At 46.4% G+C, this 22,259-nt stretch overlaps 1 protein-coding gene across 1 annotated transcript; it reads right to left on the reverse strand.

Moving 5' to 3' along the window:
• Positions 1-588: 588 nt before the first annotated feature.
• Positions 589-17,593, reverse strand: zmiz1a (zinc finger, MIZ-type containing 1a). The gene is made up of 18 exons (XM_083658499.1): positions 17,538-17,593; positions 10,905-11,019; positions 10,564-10,781; positions 10,262-10,466; positions 8,760-9,059; positions 8,181-8,363; positions 7,997-8,068; positions 7,369-7,534; positions 6,997-7,138; positions 6,369-6,579; positions 6,092-6,197; positions 5,198-5,358; positions 4,996-5,063; positions 4,819-4,887; positions 4,478-4,731; positions 3,943-4,112; positions 2,933-3,217; positions 589-1,584 (listed from the first exon to the last, which is right to left on the reverse strand). Exons 1-18 carry the CDS (start codon positions 17,582-17,584, stop codon positions 1,477-1,479), a joined length of 2,880 nt encoding a protein of 959 aa, XP_083514625.1. The 5' UTR covers positions 17,585-17,593; the 3' UTR covers positions 589-1,476.
• Positions 17,594-22,259: the final 4,666 nt, after the last annotated feature.

The raw sequence follows: 22,259 nt of genomic DNA on the forward strand, positions 1-22,259 counted from the left end.
CACACATGCACTTCTGAACAAAATGGTTTGATGAGGGAGAGCAAAACATCACAATAATAATAAATACCACCAGCGCCCTCTATAGACCGGGATGAACAGATGCACTTAGACAGCAGACCTCTGGGTGAATGGACCTCTCTCTCTACCATTCACTATCTTTCTCTTAGGGCTGGGCAATATATCAATATTTTGTGATATGAAACTAGATATCGTCTTCAATTTTGGATATTGTAATATAGTGATATGGTAAGTGTTGTCTTTTCCTGTTTTTAAAGGCTGCATTACAGTAAAGTGGTGTTATTTTCTGAACTTACCAGACTGTTCTAGCTGTTCTATTATTTCCCTTTACTGATTATTATGTATCAAAAAATCTCATTGCGTAAATATTTAGTGAACGCACCAATATTGTTGCAATATCGATATCGAGGTATTTGATTTTGTCCATATCCCCCAGCCCTGCTTTCTGTCTCTTACATTGATTTCAACTCGTATTTCTCTCCCTGCTGTCGTTCACATGCGCTCACAGGCAAACAGAAGGCACACACACACACACACACTCTCTCTCTCACACACACACACACTCACACACACACACACACACACACACACACACACACACACACACACACACACACACACTCTCTCACACACACACACACAACATTGCACAGTGTGCGCCCGTTCCTCTGTTGACACTCGAGGGCATTTCAGCTCATCCTTTCAGTGCTGTGATTCTGCTGAGGTGGGTTTGAGTTCCAGCTGGTCAAACTGTCTATGAGAGAGTCATAATGTCCAACTGGAAACTAAAACACCAGGAAGTAGGGGGTCAAAGGGCATAGCATATGCCAAAGTGTTGGAAGAACACATTTTCAAATAGGATAAAAACACTCTTACAAGACGACGCTTTCCCCTCCAACTCTGTCTTTTTTTCACAAAAGGAAAATCAGAATTAAAAAAAGCTACAACACTTTTCCTAAAGCCCAGAAAGGCTCCTGTCTCCCCCCCCCCGTGTTGTACACATGAACTGATTATAGCTGCACAGTTTTCAGTTGAATAGTCACAGATATCATATATGTATATATCATATCACTTTAGTGCCCGCCAACATGGCTGTCACAGATATCATATATGTATATATAATATCACTTTAGTGCCAGCCAACATGGCTGTGGATGGTGTGTTGAGAGTCAGAGGTGGGTGTGTACGACCGTTACACCGGGGAAATGGAGTGAGGATATGAGTGGCGTTCCTGCCTTCTCCCTTGCAATTCCCACTGAGTTCCCAAAAAGGCATCGCTGCCTCTTCTTGGAGCCACGCTTCCTATGCCACACATTATCCGTTGTTTGTGTGTGTGTGTATGTGTGTGCGCGTGCACATAGGTGGGGTCGGAGGTCAGTGAAGTGTCTGTGGACAGACAGTCAAACACACCATGGCGCCCCCTGTGTGTGCAGGAGGGTATCAGGTGGAAATGAGGGGCTAGTTGTTCTCAAAGAGGGAGAGCAGGTCGTCGTTGCTGTTGGTGGGGAGGTCGGGGGGGTCCAGGTAGGAGAGTAGGTCATCTGGGTTGGCCAGCTCTGGAAGTAGCTATGGAGAAAGAGGCAGAGAGAGAGACTGTGAGTGGTGACGGCTCAGATAGTTTGATCTGAATGCATCTGTCCGACACTGGAAGGGGCTTGAATTTAATTCAAGGGTCTGTTGAAGTCATTTGCACATTTCTGAACACGGTACACTAGGGATGGGACAATATATTCAAAATCAATATATAACAACACAAAAATGTGACAATACATATTGCAGCAAAATTAATTGCATTATTGGCTCCATTTTATTCTGCTGCAGTATTCCCAAATGAGAAGGTTTGCCTATCACAATTTCCCAAGCTCTATATCCAAATGTTTGCACTTTGCATTTAAGTTGCTGTTTACATTATTGTAAGCAAATGCCATTATTACACAGATTTGTGGCTCAGAAAGAAACATAATTCTGTACAGTCATATTTTGTTGTCATTCAAATGTTGTGCTTCGAATTGTTTCATGAGATAAGCAGTGTTGGGCAAGTTACTTTCAAAATGTAATATACTACATATTACTAGTTACTTTCATTTGAAAGTAAAAAGTTACTTCACAATATTACTGTCTGTGTAGAGTAACTCATTACTTATTACACTACTTTTGCATTACTTTCACCAAAACAACAGCAGTAGCAGAATGACATCGCCGCCCCGGAACCATCCCGAAAAATAATTTCAACCCTCTTGAAGTCAGTGTAAACCGTCCAAAATTCTAAACGTTATCCTTTTCCTTTGTTATTGTCATCTATAGTGGTTATTATATGGGGCGGCTTTAGCTCAGGAGGTAGAGCGGGTCGGCCAATGACGCAAGGGTTGGCGGTTCGATCCCCGCTCCCTCCCAGCTGCTGTCGTTGTGTCCTTGGGCAAGACACTTAACCCTCCTTGCTCCCGATGGTGTGTAGGCACCCTGCGTGATAGCCTGCCGCCATCGGTGTATGAATGGGTGAATGTAGACTATCTACTGATTGTAAAGCGCTTTGGATAAAAGCGCTATATAAATGCAGGCCATTTACCATTTACCATTTATTTGAAAAACACACACAATTTGATTAGGAAATGATTGTATCTTTACTTAATTATGTGCTTTGATAACAAAAAAAAGTTATATTACTGAGTTACTGCTAAAAGTAATATATTACATGTAATATATTACTTTTGTAATGAGTTACCCCCAACACTGGAGATAAGGATATCGTCCCATCCCTACTGTACACAACAACAACAACACAGAAGCAAGTCAAGTGTCCACAGCAAACAGATGAGAGAAGCTGCAGCAGACAACGTTAACGCTAGCTTGACGCCATGAGCGATGGTTAGCTTGGGGCGCCTGGAGCACCGTGACACCACACAGACACACTTACATCCAGCGAGGGTTCAGGCATATCCTGGGCGCCCTGACCCATCGGCCCCTCTGAGGAAGGGTTAAAGGTCAGGTCGCCGTGGGGATGACTGTTGTGCCCCGGCTGCTGCTGAGGCGGAGGCTGTGGCTGCGGCTGGCGAGGCGGCTGCGATGATTGGCCGCTGTGATGCAAGGGATGCCCTGACTGGCCGCTGTGATGCAAGGGCTGCCCTGATTGGTTGCCAGGGTGCGGAGATGCATGCAAGCTCTGCTGCATGGAATTATGGGACTGATCGGGATGGGACATCTGGAGGTGTCGGAGGGAGAGAGAGAGAGAGAGACAGAGAGAGAGAGAGGAGAGAGACAGCAAGAGGATGAAAGAGAGGAGAGTGAGAGAAAAGGAGAGTGAGACAGCGAGAGGAGGAGAGAGAGATGGAGGGGGATGCGTGGGAAGAAATAGAGGAAAAGCGAATGAGTCCCGGCGTGAATAATATGGAACAGGCCTTCTGAATGGAGAGCTGTGACCAGCAGACATGTTGGAACAGGCTTTCTGATTGGAGAGCTGTGACCAGCAGACATGTTGGAACAGGCTTTCTGATTGGAGAGCTGTGACCAGCAGACATGTTGGAACAGGCTTTCTGATTGGAGAGCTGTGACCAGCAGACATGTTGGAACAGGCTTTCTGATTGGAGAGCTGTGACCAGCAGACATGTTGGAACAGGCCTTCTGATTGGAGAGCTGTGACCAGCAGAAGTGTACAGCTGCAACATTATGAGCATGTGAGCATGACAAGAGCACACGTGCTGCCTGTGGAGTATAGGCTCCACCATGTCTTGTCAGTATGACACAGATTCGTTGCAGATTTATCCTGTAGTCGTGAACTAGTAAATAGACACAATCAAGCCAGCAGTTGCTATTTTACTGAAAACATGAGCCTTAAAAGTGAGACCAGACGCATCCTAGTTCAAGCCGAGCGGACGGTATCACGGCAGAGTAAAGCGAAAAACAGCCATGGAAGTAGACCCCACTTACTGCGTCCGTCATGCCGTGGTTGAGCGGCTTGTCCTGCGAGTGGAGAGCAGCAGGTGCGTCTGGGGGGTGGGAGAGCTGGGGTGGGCCGTGCATGAAGTCTCCTCCCCCTCCTCCTCCGCCACCAGAGGGGTTAGCATGAGGGAAATCAAATCTCTCATGGTAACTGTTGCCTAGAAGGACAAAAACACATGTTGTTAAAAGCTGGACAGGGTGAAAAATCGTTGGGGGGAAAAAAATATTTTCAAAAGAAAGTGGTTAAAACAGAGAGACAGAAAACCTAAAGCGGTTACATAACTGGATACACAAGTGCTGCTTTTTCGGACTGCTGCGAAACATTCATCACAGCAATGAGCTTGTCACATTTTGAAAGCAGGTTCAAGTTAACACTCTCCTCAGGGCGTTTTCCTTGCTATAACGCATTAGACACATCGATAGATCCTGGTGTAGAATACAAAATAGCTCGCAGCTGCAACAAATGAGTTGACCAACCTCATATCTATCTACAGGTTGGCGGGTCCTGGTTGTTTTTCATTACCTGCTCCTGGGTAGTCTCCCCCGGGGCCCCCGGCGTGCTGAGCAGGGTGTGCTGGGTAGGGGCCGCTGACGGGACCCGGCCCCAGCTGGGCGATCATCTCCATGACGTTGGGCATGGTCATCTGACTGGGGCTCATGGTCTTGAAGCGCTTGGCCAGTGGTCCGTCAGGGTCTTCTTTGATGTGTAGGTCAGACTTAATGGGGACAGGTCGCCAACTACACGTCGGGTCGATGGTGACCTCCTCGAACTCCGAACTGAAGCGAGAGAACGCAGAAGGTGGTGTTACTTGAAGTTCAAAGCTATGCATATTCAGATTGAACAGAGGAAAGAGGAGAACTTACTTCTGGATGGCATTGAGGATCCCCCACATGTATTGGTCCACCTCCAGACCTTCTAATAATGCTGTTTTACTGAAGGGAGAGACACATAGATGTGATCCATTAGAGAAATTATCCGCTAGACACTATTCTTTTCTTTCTTATATATATTTTTTTTCTGGAACCTTCTTCTCCACTTACTTGCATACAGGACACCTCCACGTCCCTCTCTCACAGTTGAGCTGCAGGTAGGACTCCAGGTCAAAGCACTGCGGAGATAGAACATCATCACGTTACGTTCATCACAATCACGTTCTCAGCAACCTTTACTCGCAGGGACACGACGAGACGCCGTCGTCTTCGTCCACCACAAACGTGACCAACCGCTCGAGCTTGAACAAACCTGCACATGTTTGCAGTCGTGTCCCCGTGCGGGTAGCTGGATGCGTCGGAAGGTGATGGGACATTTCAGCGAGACTTTAATGGCCGTCTGCTCCACGCCGTCTTCCCCGTTCAGCGTGGTGTTGCCCGCCGAGGCGGCCACGCTGCTGAAGTTCCTCTTGACTGGAAAGAGAGCGACAAAGATTAGTTCTGTAGTTTATTGGAAGCAGCATTTCAAGGCCTTCAATTTGATTTGGATAGTCTGCCCACAGGGAGTCTACAGACTATTTGTAACAGTTCAACAGCTTATTAGTTGACATTAGTTGACAGTCATCAATTCAACGTTTTGTCTTTGTGTGTAGATGTTGTTTTAACAGCTTATTCGTTGAGATTCAACAAACAGATTGTGATTGTTTCCCGTTACACACACCTGCACTTCCTGTTCCACACACCTACACCTACACCAAGTGTAATATGTAGGTATAAATAATCTGTTGTACATCTGTAAACAGTTAATATGTAGCTATAGGTCATCTGTTGTACATCTGTAAACAGTTAATATGTAGCTATAGGTCATCTGTTGTACATCTGTAAACAGTTAATATGTAGCTATAGGTCATCTGTTGTACATCTGTAAACAGTTAATATGTAGCTATAGGTCATCTGTTGTACATCTGTAAACAGTTCATATGTAGCTATAGGTCATCTGTTGTACATCTGTAAACAGTTGAATTGTTAGATGTCAACTAATAAGCTGTTGAAATGTTACAAATACTCTGTAGTGTAGAAGACCCTCTGTAGGACTATCTAAATAAAGTGTTTTTTAATAAAGCCATTCGGTAAACAGAAGCGTGTGCAATCTGTAAACGATACAGTTGAGGTAATGCGTATAAGTAGGAGACAACAGAAGTCGTACTCTTGGTGATGCAGTGCTCTGCAGGCAGGAGTCTCTTCTTGAGGAGCCCCTGGAGGACGGAGCGCACAGATGGTCTGTGGACCAGCTGCAGCACGAACAGGTGGGACTACAGCACAACAACAAACAGCATTAGAACAGACAGCGGAGGCAAAAGTGAAGTCAGTTGATACACAGAATAATACGCAGAATAATCTGCATGTAAATCTGATCTTTTTGTTTTGTATAATAATTGTAGTTTTTGTATTGCGGTTGGTTCTACATGGTAGTGGCCACTCACACAGCAGCAGGCCGTGACAGTGATCTGGATGGTGTTCCTCCCAGGCTGGCACACGTGCTTCAGGTGCAGGGGTTTGTGGGACGTCTTGTTGTCCCCCCGCTCGATGGTGAGGGGCGTGGCGTTGACGCTGACCTGGACGGAGGCGGGCCAGTTGGTGTTCATCTGCCTGTCCTCGTGGTGGTAGCACTTAAACTGCAGCTCCAGGTCTGACCTGTAGGTGTCCAGAGGGCAAAGGGAAAAAAGCAGTTAGTCATAATATTAATTCAAACTTCAGTTCTAAAATCTCTCAAAACCTCTTGTAAAAGAGCAAATATCAGACATGATCCATGTCACACAGGGCTGTGAATCATGACCTGAACATCCTGAGCGTTTGGATTTCCAATAGCATCCATTCAAAAGAAACAAAGACAGTTGGAGTAGTTCTTTCTGAATGTGCGAGGAAGATTGTGGGGTTGTAAGAGTTACATCTAAGGTGCAAGCATAGGGTTACATTTTCACAAAGTAGATACTGCTCAATAAAAACATGTGTGCTGTAACTGACATTGACAGGTGATTATCAGCAGGTGATGGCACTGCAGATGGTGCACTGACAGGTGAACAAATGAACTGAAAGCTGAGGTCCTCCTACCTCCACATGAGGGTCTGGTGGACGGAGGGCCGGAGGTGGAAGACGTGGTTACTGACGGCCAGGTTGTGCTCCAGGCGGAACGGTTCCAGCACCACCCCGTCCCGGACCGGGAACGTCAGCCGCAGCTCCTCGTTGGGGTTGTCTGGGAGAGAGGAAGAACAACAGGGGAGGTCAACTTTCAGAATAATATTGTAGGAGTCACACAGTTTACTCATCAGACGCACACTAAAACACACTGGAACACCATGGGCTACTATTAGTTTTCTGTGAAAATAAACGCAAGGATCAAAACAAAACAAATGTCCCTGTGTTGCTGTGTGTGCTGACTGCTGAGGCACTCACTGCTGAGACACTCACTGCTGAGGCACTCACTCGGAGGGGGAGGAAGCGCTGTCATATTTGGTTTCATGTCTGGCGGGAACGGGGGCTTGACGTCCTGGCTGGGCGACAGGTACGGAGGGATGCTACTTCCTGGAGTCATCGGCGGGGTGGGGTTGCCAGGGACAGGAGAGTGGGGGTAGTTAACCGGCCTGGGGGGCTGTGGACAGGGGAGTACAATGATGAAAAACCTGTATTAACCACTTCATGTACTTGACAGTAGAGCTGCAATGATTAATCGATTAGTCGATCGACAGAAAGATTATCGACAACTATTTTGATAATCGATTAATCGATTCTCTGATTCGAGCCTCTTAAATATGAATATTTTCTGGTTTCTTCACTCTTCTATGACAGTAAACTAAATATCTTTGGCTTGTGGACAAAACAAGACATTAGAGGATGTCATTTTGGGCTTTGGGAAACACTGATCGTCATTTTTTCACCATTTTCTGACATTTTATAGCCCAAACAACTAATCGATTAATCGAGAAAATAACCGACAGATTAATCGATAATGAAAATAATCGTTAGTTGCAGCTCTACTTGACAGGGTCCAATTGAGCAGGAAGGAGATGTTCTGACCCGCCTAAAGTTAACAAGTGAAAACTAGAACACATACCCCGTTGCCTTGGCCGTACGAGTATCCACCTCCAGAGAAGTTGGTGCTCTGACCGTTGAATGGCTCCTGCTGCTAAGGAGACAGAACGCAACGGTGATTTTTCCATACATTTCCTCATAGCAGGAGACACATGCCACGCCCAGTCATTCTTGCCAGGGTGTCAGAGTGTGAAGGAGGGGCAGACCTTGTAGTACTGGCTCATGGGCATGCCGGGCGGGTACTGCCCCTGGCCCTGCTGCACGGGCATCCTCTGGCCGGGGTAGTTGGGAGAGGGCAGCGGCCTGGAGGGGTTGGACGTGGGATACTGCCCCTGCTGTGGCGGGAACTGACCGCTCGGCCCGTACTGCTGCTGACCCCCGTAACTTGGCTGGAAGGAGAAGGTGACAGGAAAAGAATGTTACAGATATATTTGTGTGTTTGAAAGAAAAGGACGAAGAAAGACCAGTATGCTGGGTAAGAAAATGGAGATAAAATCAGACTTCTCTGGCGCGGCAATTTCAGATTAAATTCAAGAACCAAAAGAAAGGAAAATATGCACTCTCTAAAAGATATCTTCATTTACTTATTTGACATGTTTCAAATCAAAAGTTTACATGTAAAAAAATATATAGCCAAGATGGATATTTATTTATTTGAAACATGGATAATAAATTAAATAAGATATCTTTGTGACGGTGTGGAAAGTGGAGCAATAGTGAAGTGCAGTATGACATCAATGAGCACAAAAAGCTTTTCTCGATGTTCATCGGAGCTTGCCACTCACCTCCCCGGGGTACGGCCTCTTCATCCCCTGCATGGGCATGGCTTGTCGGGGGCCTCCAGGGTAGCCTTGCTGGGGCATCCTTTGGCCGTGAGCGGCAAAAGGGCTCATCCCCGGCGTTCGAGCTTGGCTCATGCCCATGGGGGGCCCGCCCATATTAGGGTTGTTCATGGGTGACCCCATGCCGCCCGGGTTCATACCCCCGGGGGGGCCTCGTGGGCCCTGCTGGCTCATGAACTGGCTGTTGTAGGCCTGAGCCTGAGCCTGAGCCTGAGCGGGGCCCATCTGGAACGACGAACACATCTGGAGGGAAAACAGGAGGTTCAAGTATTGAACAGAGAAAGACAGGTGGAGATGAAGCAACGTATCGCTCAGACAGGTGGAGATGAAGCAACGTATCGCTCAGACAGGTGGAGATGAAGCAACGTATCGCTCAGACAGGGTCATGTCGTTATTTTGGGTGTCCAGCAGGGTTGCTACCGTGTACCGTCTGAATAATGCTTTTCATTTTCTATGTATTTTTGGCCCAATTGGTAAGCGGTTACAGCTGTGAAGCCATGTAGGCAGGTATGCGTCTGTACCTGTCCATACTGGTTCATGTCTTTATTCTGTACCTGTCCCTACTGGTTCATGTCTTTATTCTGTACCTGTCCCTACTGGTTCATGTCTTTATTCTGTACCTGTCCCTACTGGTTCATGTCTTTATTCTGTACCTGTCCCTACTGGTTCATGTCTTTATTCTGTACCTGTCCCTACTGGTTCATGTCTTTATTCTGTATCTGTCCATACTGGTTCATGTCTTTATTCTGTACCTGTCCATACTGGTTCATGTCTTTATTCTGTATCTGTCCATACTGGTTCATGTCTTTATTCTGTATCTGTCCATACTGGTTCATGTCTTTATTCTGTACCTGTCCCTACTGGTTCATGTCTTTATTCTGTATCTGTCCATACTGGTTCATGTCTTTATTCTGTATCTGTCCATACTGGTTCATGTCTTTATTCTGTACCTGTCCCTACTGGTTCATGTCTTTATTCTGTATCTGTCCATACTGGTTCATGTCTTTATTCTGTACCTGTCCATACTGGTTCATGTCTTTATTCTGTACCTGTCCATACTGGTTCATGTCTTTATTCTGTACCTGTCCATACTGGTTCATGTCTTTATTCTGTACCTGTCCATACTGGTTCATGTCTTTATTCTGTACCTGTCCATACTGGTTCATGTCTTTATTCTGTATCTGTCCATACTGGTTCATGTCTTTATTCTGTATCTGTCCATACTGGTTCATGTCTTTATTCTGTATCTGTCCATACTGGTTCATGTCTTTATTCTGTACCTGTCCCTACTGGTTCATGTCTTTATTCTGTATCTGTCCATACTGGTTCATGTCTTTATTCTGTACCTGTCCATACTGGTTCATGTCTTTATTCTGTACCTGTCCATACTGGTTCATGTCTTTATTCTGTACCTGTCCATACTGGTTCATGTCTTTATTCTGTACCTGTCCATACTGGTTCATGTCTTTATTCTGGGTCTCCTGCTGCAGGGCAGCCACGGTGGCCGTTGCCGTGGCCGTCGCGGTAGCAGCGGCGGCGGCGACAGCGGCAGCGGCAGCAGCGGCGGCTGGCTGTGTGAAGTCACCAGGAGGGCGCCCGTGAGGAGACATACCCATACCTCCAGGAGGGACGTTCGGCCCCGCCGAATAACTAGCAGACGACACAGAGCAGCGCACGTTTTCATCACTACAGGGACATTTCAATGCTCTCATGTCGCTTCTAAAGAGTATCCCAGCACGTCTCTTACCTCCCGCTGTATCCCCCAGGACCTCCGGGGTAGCCAGGTCGGCCGTACATCCCCTGCTGCATGTACGCTTGGTTGGAGCCTCCTTTGGAAGGGAACTGTTGCTGCTGAACGCTGAACTGCGGCGAGTTGAGCCCCGCCCCACTGACAGACATACCCGACGCCATAGGGTTACCCCCAGGATTCATAGGGTTGCTGTTGACCATAGGGTTACCCAGCACCTGGATGGAACAGCATCAGGTAGGAAGATGTTACACCTGTTTAGTTTCAGTAAACACAAACCACTTGATGGTGTATATTAATGAGTGTAACGACAGATTGGGTGTGGCGAATGCATGGCTTACATGGCTCTGCGATGTGTTGGTCACGCCCCACACTGTGGTAACCACCGACAACGACCCAGGGGGCTGGCTGTTTTGTTGTTGCCAGGGGACGGAGTCATAGGGAAAGGAGCCATCACTAGAAAGCAGATCCAAACACAAACATGTGCCCGGCGTCACTCAAGGTCTCATTTGGCCACAAACTTGTTTGCGTAGACGTCCCAAAAATGTGAATCGTTTTGGGGGAACGCTCCTTTTGCCAAAAGGTTGAGGCAATTGGAAATGTTTGGCGTTGGATTTCAAAACACTTTTTCCGGCCAGGATAACAGTTAATGAGTGCACACAGTGAAACCAGTCAAAAGCTCGAAATGAGTTGATAAGCGCTTGCGTGCCCACACACACCCCGAAAAATCATTAAATGTGATGAAACTTTCGCTGGGTATTGCAGTAAATGGTTGGCTATGGATTTTGGGGAGAGTGCAGTTGGAATGTTTGGCATTCAGATTCAAAACAAATGTCAGGGCAAAATATGAGAATCTGTAAAAAATAAATAAAAAATAAACAAGCAGAGGCCTCATGGGGAAAGGCGAGCGGCCAGCCGAGCGGGGAGGAACTGTTGCTTTTGGAGAGCGGTTTGTTTTCTCTCAGAGGTTAGCTCTTGGAATGGACCACATGTTCAATATTTCCTCATAAAAGGCACAATATATCCCGGGATCCTGAGCGGAGGGAGAGAGGACTCTTGGCAGCCAAGCGCAGAGAGAGAGAGAGAGAGCGAGAGAGAGAGAGAGAGAGCCAAGCCCAGAGAGAGAGAGAGAGAGCGAGAGAGAGAGAGAGAGAGCCAAGCCCAGAGAGAGAGAGAGAGAGAGGGAGAGAGAGAGAGCCAAGCCCAGAGAAAGAGAGAGAGAGAGGCGTCTGAGCGAGCACAGAATGTTCTCCACAACATGAGTTCACTCGCTCCCCTGTCAGCTCGTCCCTCGACCCCGAGTCACCTCTACTCTCTCCAAAGGTGTTCTGGCTCTTTGTCTGTTTAGTCCTGTTTAGTCCTGTGCACATGACATCAATGCTACATGACTCCAGACCTGTTTAGTCCTGTGCACATGACATCAATGCTACATGACTCCAGACCTGTTTAGTCCTGTGCACATGACATCAATGCTGCATGACTCCAGACCTGTTTAGTCCTGTGCACATGACATCAATGCTACATGACTCCAGACCTGTTTAGTCCTGTGCACATGACATCAATGCTGCATGACTCCAGACCTGTTTAGTCCTGTGCACATGACATCAATGCTGCATGACTCCAGACCTGTTTAGTCCTGTGCACATGACATCAATGCTACATGACTCCAGACCTGTTTAGTCCTGTGCACATGACATCAATGCTGCCTGACTCCAGTCCTGTTTAGTCCTGTGCACATGACATCAATGCTACATGACTCCAGTCCTGTTTAGTCCTGTTTAGTCCTGTGCACATGACATCAATGCTACATGACTCCAGACCTGTTTAGTCCTGTGCACATGACATCAATGCTACATGACTCCAGACCTGTTTAGTCCTGTGCACATGACATCAATGCTACATGACTCCAGACCTGTTTAGTCCTGTTTAGTCCTGTGCACATGACATCAATGCTACATGACTCCAGACCTGTTTAGTCCTGTGCACATGACATCAATGCTGCATGACTCCAGACCTGTTTAGTCCTGTGCACATGACATCAATGCTGCATGACTCCAGACCTGTTTAGTCCTGTTTAGTCCTGTGCACATGACATCAATGCTACATGACTCCAGACCTGTTTAGTCCTGTGCACATGACATCAATGCTGCATGACTCCAGACCTGTTTAGTCCTGTGCACATGACATCAATGCTACATGACTCCAGACCTGTTTAGTCCTGTGCACATGACATCAATGCTGCATGACTCCAGACCTGTTTAGTCCTGTGCACATGACATCAATGCTGCATGACTCCAGACCTGTTTAGTCCTGTGCACATGACATCAATGCTGCATGACTCCAGACCTGTTTAGTCCTGTGCACATGACATCAATGCTGCATGACTCCAGACCTGTTTAGTCCTGTGCACATGACATCAATGCTGCATGACTCCAGACCTGTTTAGTCCTGTGCACATGACATCAATGCTACATGACTCCAGACCTGTTTAGTCCTGTGCACATGACATCAATGCTGCATGACTCCAGACCTGTTTAGTCCTGTGCACATGACATCAATGCTGCATGACTCCAGTCCTGTTTAGTCCTGTGCACATGACATCAATGCTGCATGACTCCAGACCTGTTTAGTCCTGTGCACATGACATCAATGCTGCATGACTCCAGACCTGTTTAGTCCTGTGCACATGACATCAATGCTACATGACTCCAGACCTGTTTAGTCCTGTGCACATGACATCAATGCTGCATGACTCCAGACCTGTTTAGTCCTGTGCACATGACATCAATGCTGCATGACTCCAGACCTGTTTAGTCCTGTGCACATGACATCAATGCTGCATGACTCCAGTCCTGTTTAGTCCTGTGCACATGACATCAATGCTGCATGACTCCAGACCTGTTTAGTCCTGTGCACATGACATCAATGCTGCATGACTCCAGTCCTGTTTAGTCCTGTGCACATGACATCAATGCTGCATGACGACTCCAGTCCTGTTTAGTCCTGTGCACATGACATCAATGCTGCATGACTCCAGTCCTGTTTAGTCCTGTGCACATGACATCAATGCTACATGACTCCAGACCTGTTTAGTCCTGTGCACATGACATCAATGCTACATGACTCCAGACCTGTTTAGTCCTGTGCACATGACATCAATGCTGCCTGACTCCAGACCTGTTTAGTCCTGTGCACATGACATCAATGCTACATGACTCCAGACCTGTTTAGTCCTGTGCACATGACATCAATGCTACATGACTCCAGTCCTGTTTAGTCCTGTGCACATGACATCAATGCTGCCTGACTCCAGACCTGTTTAGTCCTGTGCACATGACATCAATGCTGCCTGACTCCAGACCTGTTTAGTCCTGTGCACATGACATCAATGCTGCCTGACTCCAGACCTGTTTAGTCCTGTGCACATGACATCAATGCTACATGACTCCAGACCTGTTTAGTCCTGTGCACATGACATCAATGCTGCATGACTCCAGTCCTGTTTAGTCCTGTGCACATGACATCAATGCTACCTGACTCCAGACCTGTTTAGTCCTGTGCACATGACATCAATGCTGCCTGACTCCAGACCTGTTTAGTCCTGTGCACATGACATCAATGCTGCCTGACTCCAGACCTGTTTAGTCCTGTGCACATGACATCAATGCTGCATGACTCCAGTCCTGTTTAGTCCTGTGCACATGACATCAATGCTGCATGACTCCAGTCCTGTTTAGTCCTGTGCACATGACATCAATGCTACATGACTCCAGACCTGTTTAGTCCTGTGCACATGACATCAATGCTGCCTGACTCCAGACCTGTTTAGTCTTGTGCACATGACATCAATGCTACATGACTCCAGACCTGTTTAGTCCTGTGCACATGACATCAATGCTACATGACTCCAGTCCTGTTTAGTCCTGTGCACATGACATCAATGCTGCCTGACTCCAGACCTGTTTAGTCCTGTGCACATGACATCAATGCTGCCTGACTCCAGACCTGTTTAGTCCTGTGCACATGACATCAATGCTACATGACTCCAGTCCGAGTCCTGGACTCATTTTCAGGACTCGTGACTCGGCTTGGACTTGGACCCGAGCATTCATGCATTCGGACTCGCTGATGGACTTGTTAATTAATGAAGACAGTTGTTGTTGTTTTTATAATAGGCCCTAATAATTTGGCATCAGATATTGATAGCTATATTAATACCATGACTATTCAATTTTGTGCAAGAGCAGGCATGTGTGTTCCACCTACATGTGGATCCACGCTCATGTTCAGTAACTCTGGACTCTGACCCAGGTAATGGGGGCTTGACTCTGGACTCTGACCCAGGTAATGGGGACTTGACTCTGGACTCTGACCCAGGTAATGGGGACTTGACTCGGGACTCTGACCCAGGTAATGGGGACTTGACTCTGGACTCTGACCCAGGTAATGGGGACTTGACTCTGGACTCTGACCCAGGTAATGGGGACTTGACTCGGGACTCTGACCCAGGTAATGGGGACTTGACTCTGGACTCTGACCCAGGTAATGGGGACTTGACTCTGGACTCTGACCCAGGTAATGGGGACTTGACTCTGGACTCTGACCCAGGTAATGGGGACTTGACTCGGGACTCTGACCCAGGTAATGGGGACTTGACTCTGGACTCTGACCCAGGTAATGGGGAGTTGACTCTGGACTCTGACCCAGGTAATGGGGACTTGACTCTGGACTCTGACCCAGGTAATGGGGACTTGACTCTGGACTCTGACCCAGGTAATGGGGACTTGACTCTGGACTCTGACCCAGGTAATGGGGCCTTGACTCGGGACTCTGACCCAGGTAATGGGGACTTGACTCTGGACTCTGACCCAGGTAATGGGGACTTGACTCTGGACTCTGACCCAGGTAATGGGGACTTGACTCGGGACACTGGGGACTCGAGACTCGAGTCGGACTCGAGCTATAGTGACTTGACTACAACACTGACTCAGTGAACAGTCATTGTGGAGCAGATTGAGAGACTGCATCACCTCATATTTTGGGGGAAGGGCAGAAAAATGAAATGATGAAAGTGTTATGTTGTCTTTGATCCCACTTCTATTTCAAGTGTGATCAAACATGCTCTTTATTGATACTTTGGAGAGAAGTGTGAATACAAAAATGGCTCGGGATGACGTATTATTGGCAATGATCCAGGTTGCATCATTGGTCAGTTTCTACTCATCAATGTGTGTACAATCATTTAGTTGCCTCTTTACATCACACATACATGATATTATGCAAAGAGTAATTAATTAGATTAATTATGATAAAAGAATAGGTGATTAATCTAAAACAGCGGTACTCCTTTTCCCTACTCAAGAGCCACATTGACCAAAAAAAATCTTTGCAAGAGCCACCATCCAAAAAAAAGTCTCTTTCCTCCCATTATTTATTCTCAGATTTGTATTTATTGATTTATTTTAAGTAGGACTTAAAAGAGCCACAACAACCCATAAAGGAGCCACGTGTGGCTCTAGAGCCTCGGGTTGAGTATCACTGATCTAAAACATATAAGGTAAGTCAGTCCCATTATAGCCACACCAAGGTTATCTACAAATAATGAAATGATGGATGGAAAAGTGCTGTAACAAGGAGGTTGTTTTGATGAAAGAAAAAGTCACACGTTTCTTCAGGTATGAAGTCTTTTGCGCTATTATTTAGTATTTATGTTTGATGTGAGATTTGGGTGTTTTTCAAGACCCACACTCTCCTTTCAATTCATTTCAACAGCTCCACAAGGGGTGATAAAGAGTTCAACTGTGTTGGCTTACTTGAGTTGGACTGTTCACACAAAGAAGACACAGGTAGGCCTGTGTCAGCCTCAGGGATTACAGACAGTGCTGTGATCTAACCTGAATGCGTATCTGACGTGCAGGTTTCATGGATTCTGTGAAAGAACCAGAGCCAGCCGGTTCACTTAAGTGGGTGTCCCTCCCTAACAACACGAGGGTTGCAGGTTCGAGCCCCTGTGTTACCTCCGGCTTGGTTCGGGCATCCATACAGGCACAATAGAGGGTATGCACACCCACTGGAACACGCCCCCTCAATCGGGAATGAGTGTCAAAATGAGTGTCAAGTTCCTCCCTGAGCAGCAGGTGTCAGTTATCTAGGCTGATTACTGCATTCAAGCTCAGTCTTGCTGTGACTCAGTGGGCGTGACCCCACAGTGACTTCTGCCTCTGTGACATCACATGCATACCCTCTATTGGCCCTGTCTGCAGGTGGGAAGCTGGATTAAAAGGGTATGTCCTGGTCGCTGCACTAGCACCTCCTCTGGTCAGTTGGGGCACCTGTTCGGGGGGTAAGGGAACTGGGGGGGGGGGGGGGGGGGGGGGGGGGGGCAGCGTGATCCTCCCATGCGCTACGTCCTGCCGGTGAAGCGCCTCGCTGTCAGGTGAAAAGTGGCTCGCAACTGCACATGTATTGGAGGAAGGATATGCTAGTCCAGAGCCGTATAATAGAAGAGTTCCGACATCTCTATTCACTCCAATGGACCAGTTTTTTTCCAGGAAGTAGAAAGTGGAACTCTTCAGTAAAAAAAGCAGCACTGTCGAGTTGCATCAAAATAGACAGTGTTGTACTTTGAAAGGGTTTTTCATCCCTTGAAATGAATCAAATTGTACATTATCTGCTTTATTTTAGCATGCAAAAGTAGCGCGAGACCCATTCCTGGCTGTTCATTGGCTAATGATTCTTGCATTTTGGTCCTCCGCTGACGCCACTCTCTTACTAGAGGACACTATGCTAGTCTAACAGCTCTCCCCAGATCGGCAAAAGAGGGTGGAGCAACGACCGGGACAGAAGGGGGAATTGGCTGAGTACAATTGGGGAGAAAACGTGGGGTGGTCAGATAAGCCTGGTGGCGAGTTATTGAAATGACAGCAGAGACCCAGCCGTGGGTCCACACAGAGTCATCAGGCAGGCAGACTGACCTGTGTGTCAGTCCAGGCTTCATGCTGTTGAGGCTGGGCTGCTGCATTGGACCTTTGGGTTGAGGCTCGTTCTGCCGGTTCTTCTGATGACGTAGCAGGAGGAGACGACCCAGCTCCTCGCACCACGACGATAGCAGGGCTGCAACACAAACACACACATTTACATGTGTTAGCCTCCCCTCCACACACACACACACACACACGCACACACACACACACACACACACACACACACACACACACACACACACACACACGCCCAGTCCGTATTGTGTGTGTATTCACTTGAGTGTGCATTTACTATCACAAGGTTAAGGTCAGGTATCGTTTAAAAAATTACAATACCAGCACCAAATCCAATACCCTTAAAGTGATACCGATACCAATGTAGTTAGTACTTTATTCGATACTTTTTTTTCTATTTCATTCTCATTTATTTTGATCAGAAGCCAGAGGCGTGTAGTATAGCCATACCCTCGCCACACTGAACTGCCAACTCTGTCACATACGCCGCGCTCGACTTCACCACCACAGACTGTGTGGGTTGTAGCTGCTGCTGTAGTGGGCCAATCACACAGCACATTCAATCAAAGAACACTTGCTGTGATTGGCTGCGAGCAAAACCACAAATAAGTCTTTTTTTTCTAGATCTGTCTACAAAAAGGATGGAACGCAGGTATCGTTTGAGTGGAGAAGGTTCGATACTCGTCGGTACTGTGTTATTTCATACCTTAAATGTATCAAGTACCCAGCTCTAATGTCCATACATAAAAACAATTTGCGATTTCATTCTTCTTGTTTGCGAGTTTTACGTGCCGACCTCAAATGAATCGATGTACCATGCAAATCTTTGATTGTGCCACATGAAGCTTACTTACACAACATTGATTTGGACTTTGATGGACTACTGTCTGTTGTGTCATTTTAGGTCCGTTCAGTCTGTAGATATTGCTAATAATGCCTCCAGGGGGCAGCCTAGCCCAATAAACCTCGGGCTATGCTGATTATTGCCTGTGTGGATTTCACAGAAACACGCCTTTCTCTATCTGTAGTGTCATCTGCAAACTGGGATCTAGCTACTTAAAAAGAAGAAAGAAAAAGAAAAAAGGGGATCTCCCAGTCAGTTAGAAAGGCTGACATGAATTGCGAGAGCGATAGAGAGATCTGTTGTAGATATGATCTATGTAGGAAGTAAGACACTGTGTTGACTGGTGATATGCTTCAGAGATCATTCTGCTCTCCTCTGTTCTCCACACCACCTTCTTCTCCAGACTCTCATGTCCTCTCTAGTATCTCCTCTCCTCTCTCCTTCACTGCTGTGTAGTCGTGACTAATCATTCTGTTCAGCAGTCTCTCTCAGTGACTAATCATTCTGTTCAGCAGTCTCTCTCAGTGACTAATCATTCTGTTCAGCAGTCTCTCTCAGTGACTAATCATTCTGTTCAGCAGTCTCTCTCAGTGACTAATCATTCTGTTCAGCAGTCTCTCTCAGTGACTAATCATTCTGTTCAGCAGTCTCTCTCAGTGACTAATCATTCTGTTCAGCAGTCTCTCTCAGTGACTAATCATTCTGTTCAGCAGTCTCTCTCAGTGACTAATCATTCTGTTCAGCAGTCTCTCTCAGTGACTAATCATTCTGTTCAGCAGTCTCTCTCAGTGACTAATCATTCTGTTCAGCAGTCTCTCTCAGTGACTAATCAGCCTGTTCAGCAGTCTCTCTCAGTGACTAATCATTCTGTTCAGCAGTCTCTCTCAGTGACTAATCATTCTGTTCAGCAGTCTCTCTCAGTGACTAATCATTCTGTTCAGCAGTCTCTCTCAGTGACTAATCATTCTGCTCAGCAGTCTCTCTCAGTGACTAATCAGACTGTTCAGCAGTCTCTCTCAGTGACTAATCAGACTGTTCAGCAGTCTCTCTCAGTGACTAATCATTCTGTTCAGCAGTCTCTCTCAGTGACTAATCATTCTGTTCAGCAGTCTCTCTCAGTGACTAATCATTCTGTTCAGCAGTCTCTCTCAGTGACTAATCAGACTGTTCAGCAGTCTCTCTCAGTGACTAATCATTCTGTTCAGCAGTCTCTCTCAGTGACTAATCATTCTGCTCAGCAGTCTCTCTCAGTGACTAATCATTCTGTTCAGCAGTCTCTCTCAGTGACTAATCATTCTGTTCAGCAGTCTCTCTCAGTGACTAATCATTCTGCTCAGCAGTCTCTCTCAGTGACTAATCAGACTGTTCAGCAGTCTCTCTCAGTGACTAATCAGACTGTTCAGCAGTCTCTCTCAGTGACTAATCATTCTGTTCAGCAGTCTCTCTCAGTGACTAATCAGACTGTTCAGCAGTCTCTCTCAGTGACTAATCAGACTGTTCAGCAGTCTCTCTCAGTGACTAATCATTCTGTTCAGCAGTCTCTCTCAGTGACTAATCAGACTGTTCAGCAGTCTCTCTCAGTGACTAATCATTCTGTTCAGCAGTCTCTCTCAGTGACTAATCAGACTGTTCAGCAGTCTCTCTCAGTGACTAATCATTCTGTTCAGCAGTCTCTCTCAGTGACTAATCATTCTGTTCAGCAGTCTCTCTCAGTGACTAATCAGACTGTTCAGCAGTCTCTCTCAGTGACTAATCATTCTGCTCAGCAGTCTCTCTCAGTGACTAATCAGACTGTTCAGCAGTCTCTCTCAGTGACTAATCATTCTGCTCAGCAGTCTCTCTCAGTGACTAATCATTCTGTTCAGCAGTCTCTCTCAGTGACTAATCATTCTGCTCAGCAGTCTCTCTCAGTGACTAATCAGACTGTTCAGCAGTCTCTCTCAGTGACTAATCATTATGTTCAGCAGTCTCTCTCAGTGACTAATCAGACTGTTCAGCAGTCTCTCTCAGTGACTAATCATTCTGTTCAGCAGTCTCTCTCAGTGACTAATCATTCTGTTCAGCAGTCTCTCTCAGTGACTAATCATTCTGTTCAGCAGTCTCTCTCAGTGACTAATCATTCTGTTCAGCAGTCTCTCTCAGTGACTAATCATTCTGTTCAGCAGTCTCTCTCAGTGACTAATCAGACTGTTCAGCAGTCTCTCTCAGTGACTAATCATTCTGTTCAGCAGTCTCTCTCAGTGACTAATCATTCTGCTCAGCAGTCTCTCTCAGTGACTAATCAGACTGTTCAGCAGTCTCTCTCAGTGACTAATCAGACTGTTCAGCAGTCTCTCTCAGTGACTAATCAGACTGTTCAGCAGTCTCTCTCAGTGACTAATCAGACTGTTCAGCAGTCTCTCTCAGTGACTAATCATTCTGTTCAGCAGTCTCTCTCAGTGACTAATCAGACTGTTCAGCAGTCTCTCTCAGTGACTAATCATTCTGTTCAGCAGTCTCTCTCAGTGACTAATCATTCTGTTCAGCAGTCTCTCTCAGTGACTAATCAGACTGTTCAGCAGTCTCTCTCAGTGACTAATCATTCTGCTCAGCAGTCTCTCTCAGTGACTAATCAGACTGTTCAGCAGTCTCTCTCAGTGACTAATCATTCTGTTCAGCAGTCTCTCTCAGTGACTAATCATTCTGTTCAGCAGTCTCTCTCAGTGACTAATCATTCTGTTCAGCAGTCTCTCTCAGTGACTAATCATTCTGCTCAGCAGTCTCTCTCAGTGACTAATCATTCTGTTCAGCAGTCTCTCTCAGTGACTAATCATTCTGTTCAGCAGTCTCTCTCAGTGACTAATCAGACTGTTCAGCAGTCTCTCTCAGTGACTAATCATTCTGTTCAGCAGTCTCTCTCAGTGACTAATCAGACTGTTCAGCAGTCTCTCTCAGTGACTAATCATTCTGTTCAGCAGTCTCTCTCAGTGACTAATCATTCTGCTCAGCAGTCTCTCTCAGTGACTAATCAGACTGTTCAGCAGTCTCTCTCAGTGACTAATCATTCTGTTCAGCAGTCTCTCTCAGTGACTAATCATTCTGTTCAGCAGTCTCTCTCAGTGACTAATCATTCTGTTCAGCAGTCTCTCTCAGTGACTAATCAGACTGTTCAGCAGTCTCTCTCAGTGACTAATCATTCTGTTCAGCAGTCTCTCTCAGTGACTAATCATTCTGTTCAGCAGTCTCTCTCAGTGACTAATCAGACTGTTCAGCAGTCTCTCTCAGTGACTAATCATTCTGCTCAGCAGTCTCTCTCAGTGACTAATCAGACTGTTCAGCAGTCTCTCTCAGTGACTAATCATTCTGTTCAGCAGTCTCTCTCAGTGACTAATCATTCTGTTCAGCAGTCTCTCTCAGTGACTAATCATTCTGTTCAGCAGTCTCTCTCAGTGACTAATCATTCTGCTCAGCAGTCTCTCTCAGTGACTAATCATTCTGTTCAGCAGTCTCTCTCAGTGACTAATCATTCTGTTCAGCAGTCTCTCTCAGTGACTAATCAGACTGTTCAGCAGTCTCTCTCAGTGACTAATCATTCTGTTCAGCAGTCTCTCTCAGTGACTAATCATTCTGTTCAGCAGTCTCTCTCAGTGACTAATCATTCTGTTCAGCAGTCTCTCTCAGTGACTAATCAGACTGTTCAGCAGTCTCTCTCAGTGACTAATCAGACTGTTCAGCAGTCTCTCTCAGTGACTAATCATTCTGTTCAGCAGTCTCTCTCAGTGACTAATCAGACTGTTCAGCAGTCTCTCTCAGTGACTAATCATTCTGTTCAGCAGTCTCTCTCAGTGACTAATCATTCTGTTCAGCAGTCTCTC

Source organism: Poromitra crassiceps (genome assembly GCF_964638095.1).
Source record: "Poromitra crassiceps genome assembly, chromosome: 22".
Lineage (NCBI taxonomy): Eukaryota > Metazoa > Chordata > Actinopteri > Beryciformes > Melamphaidae > Poromitra > Poromitra crassiceps.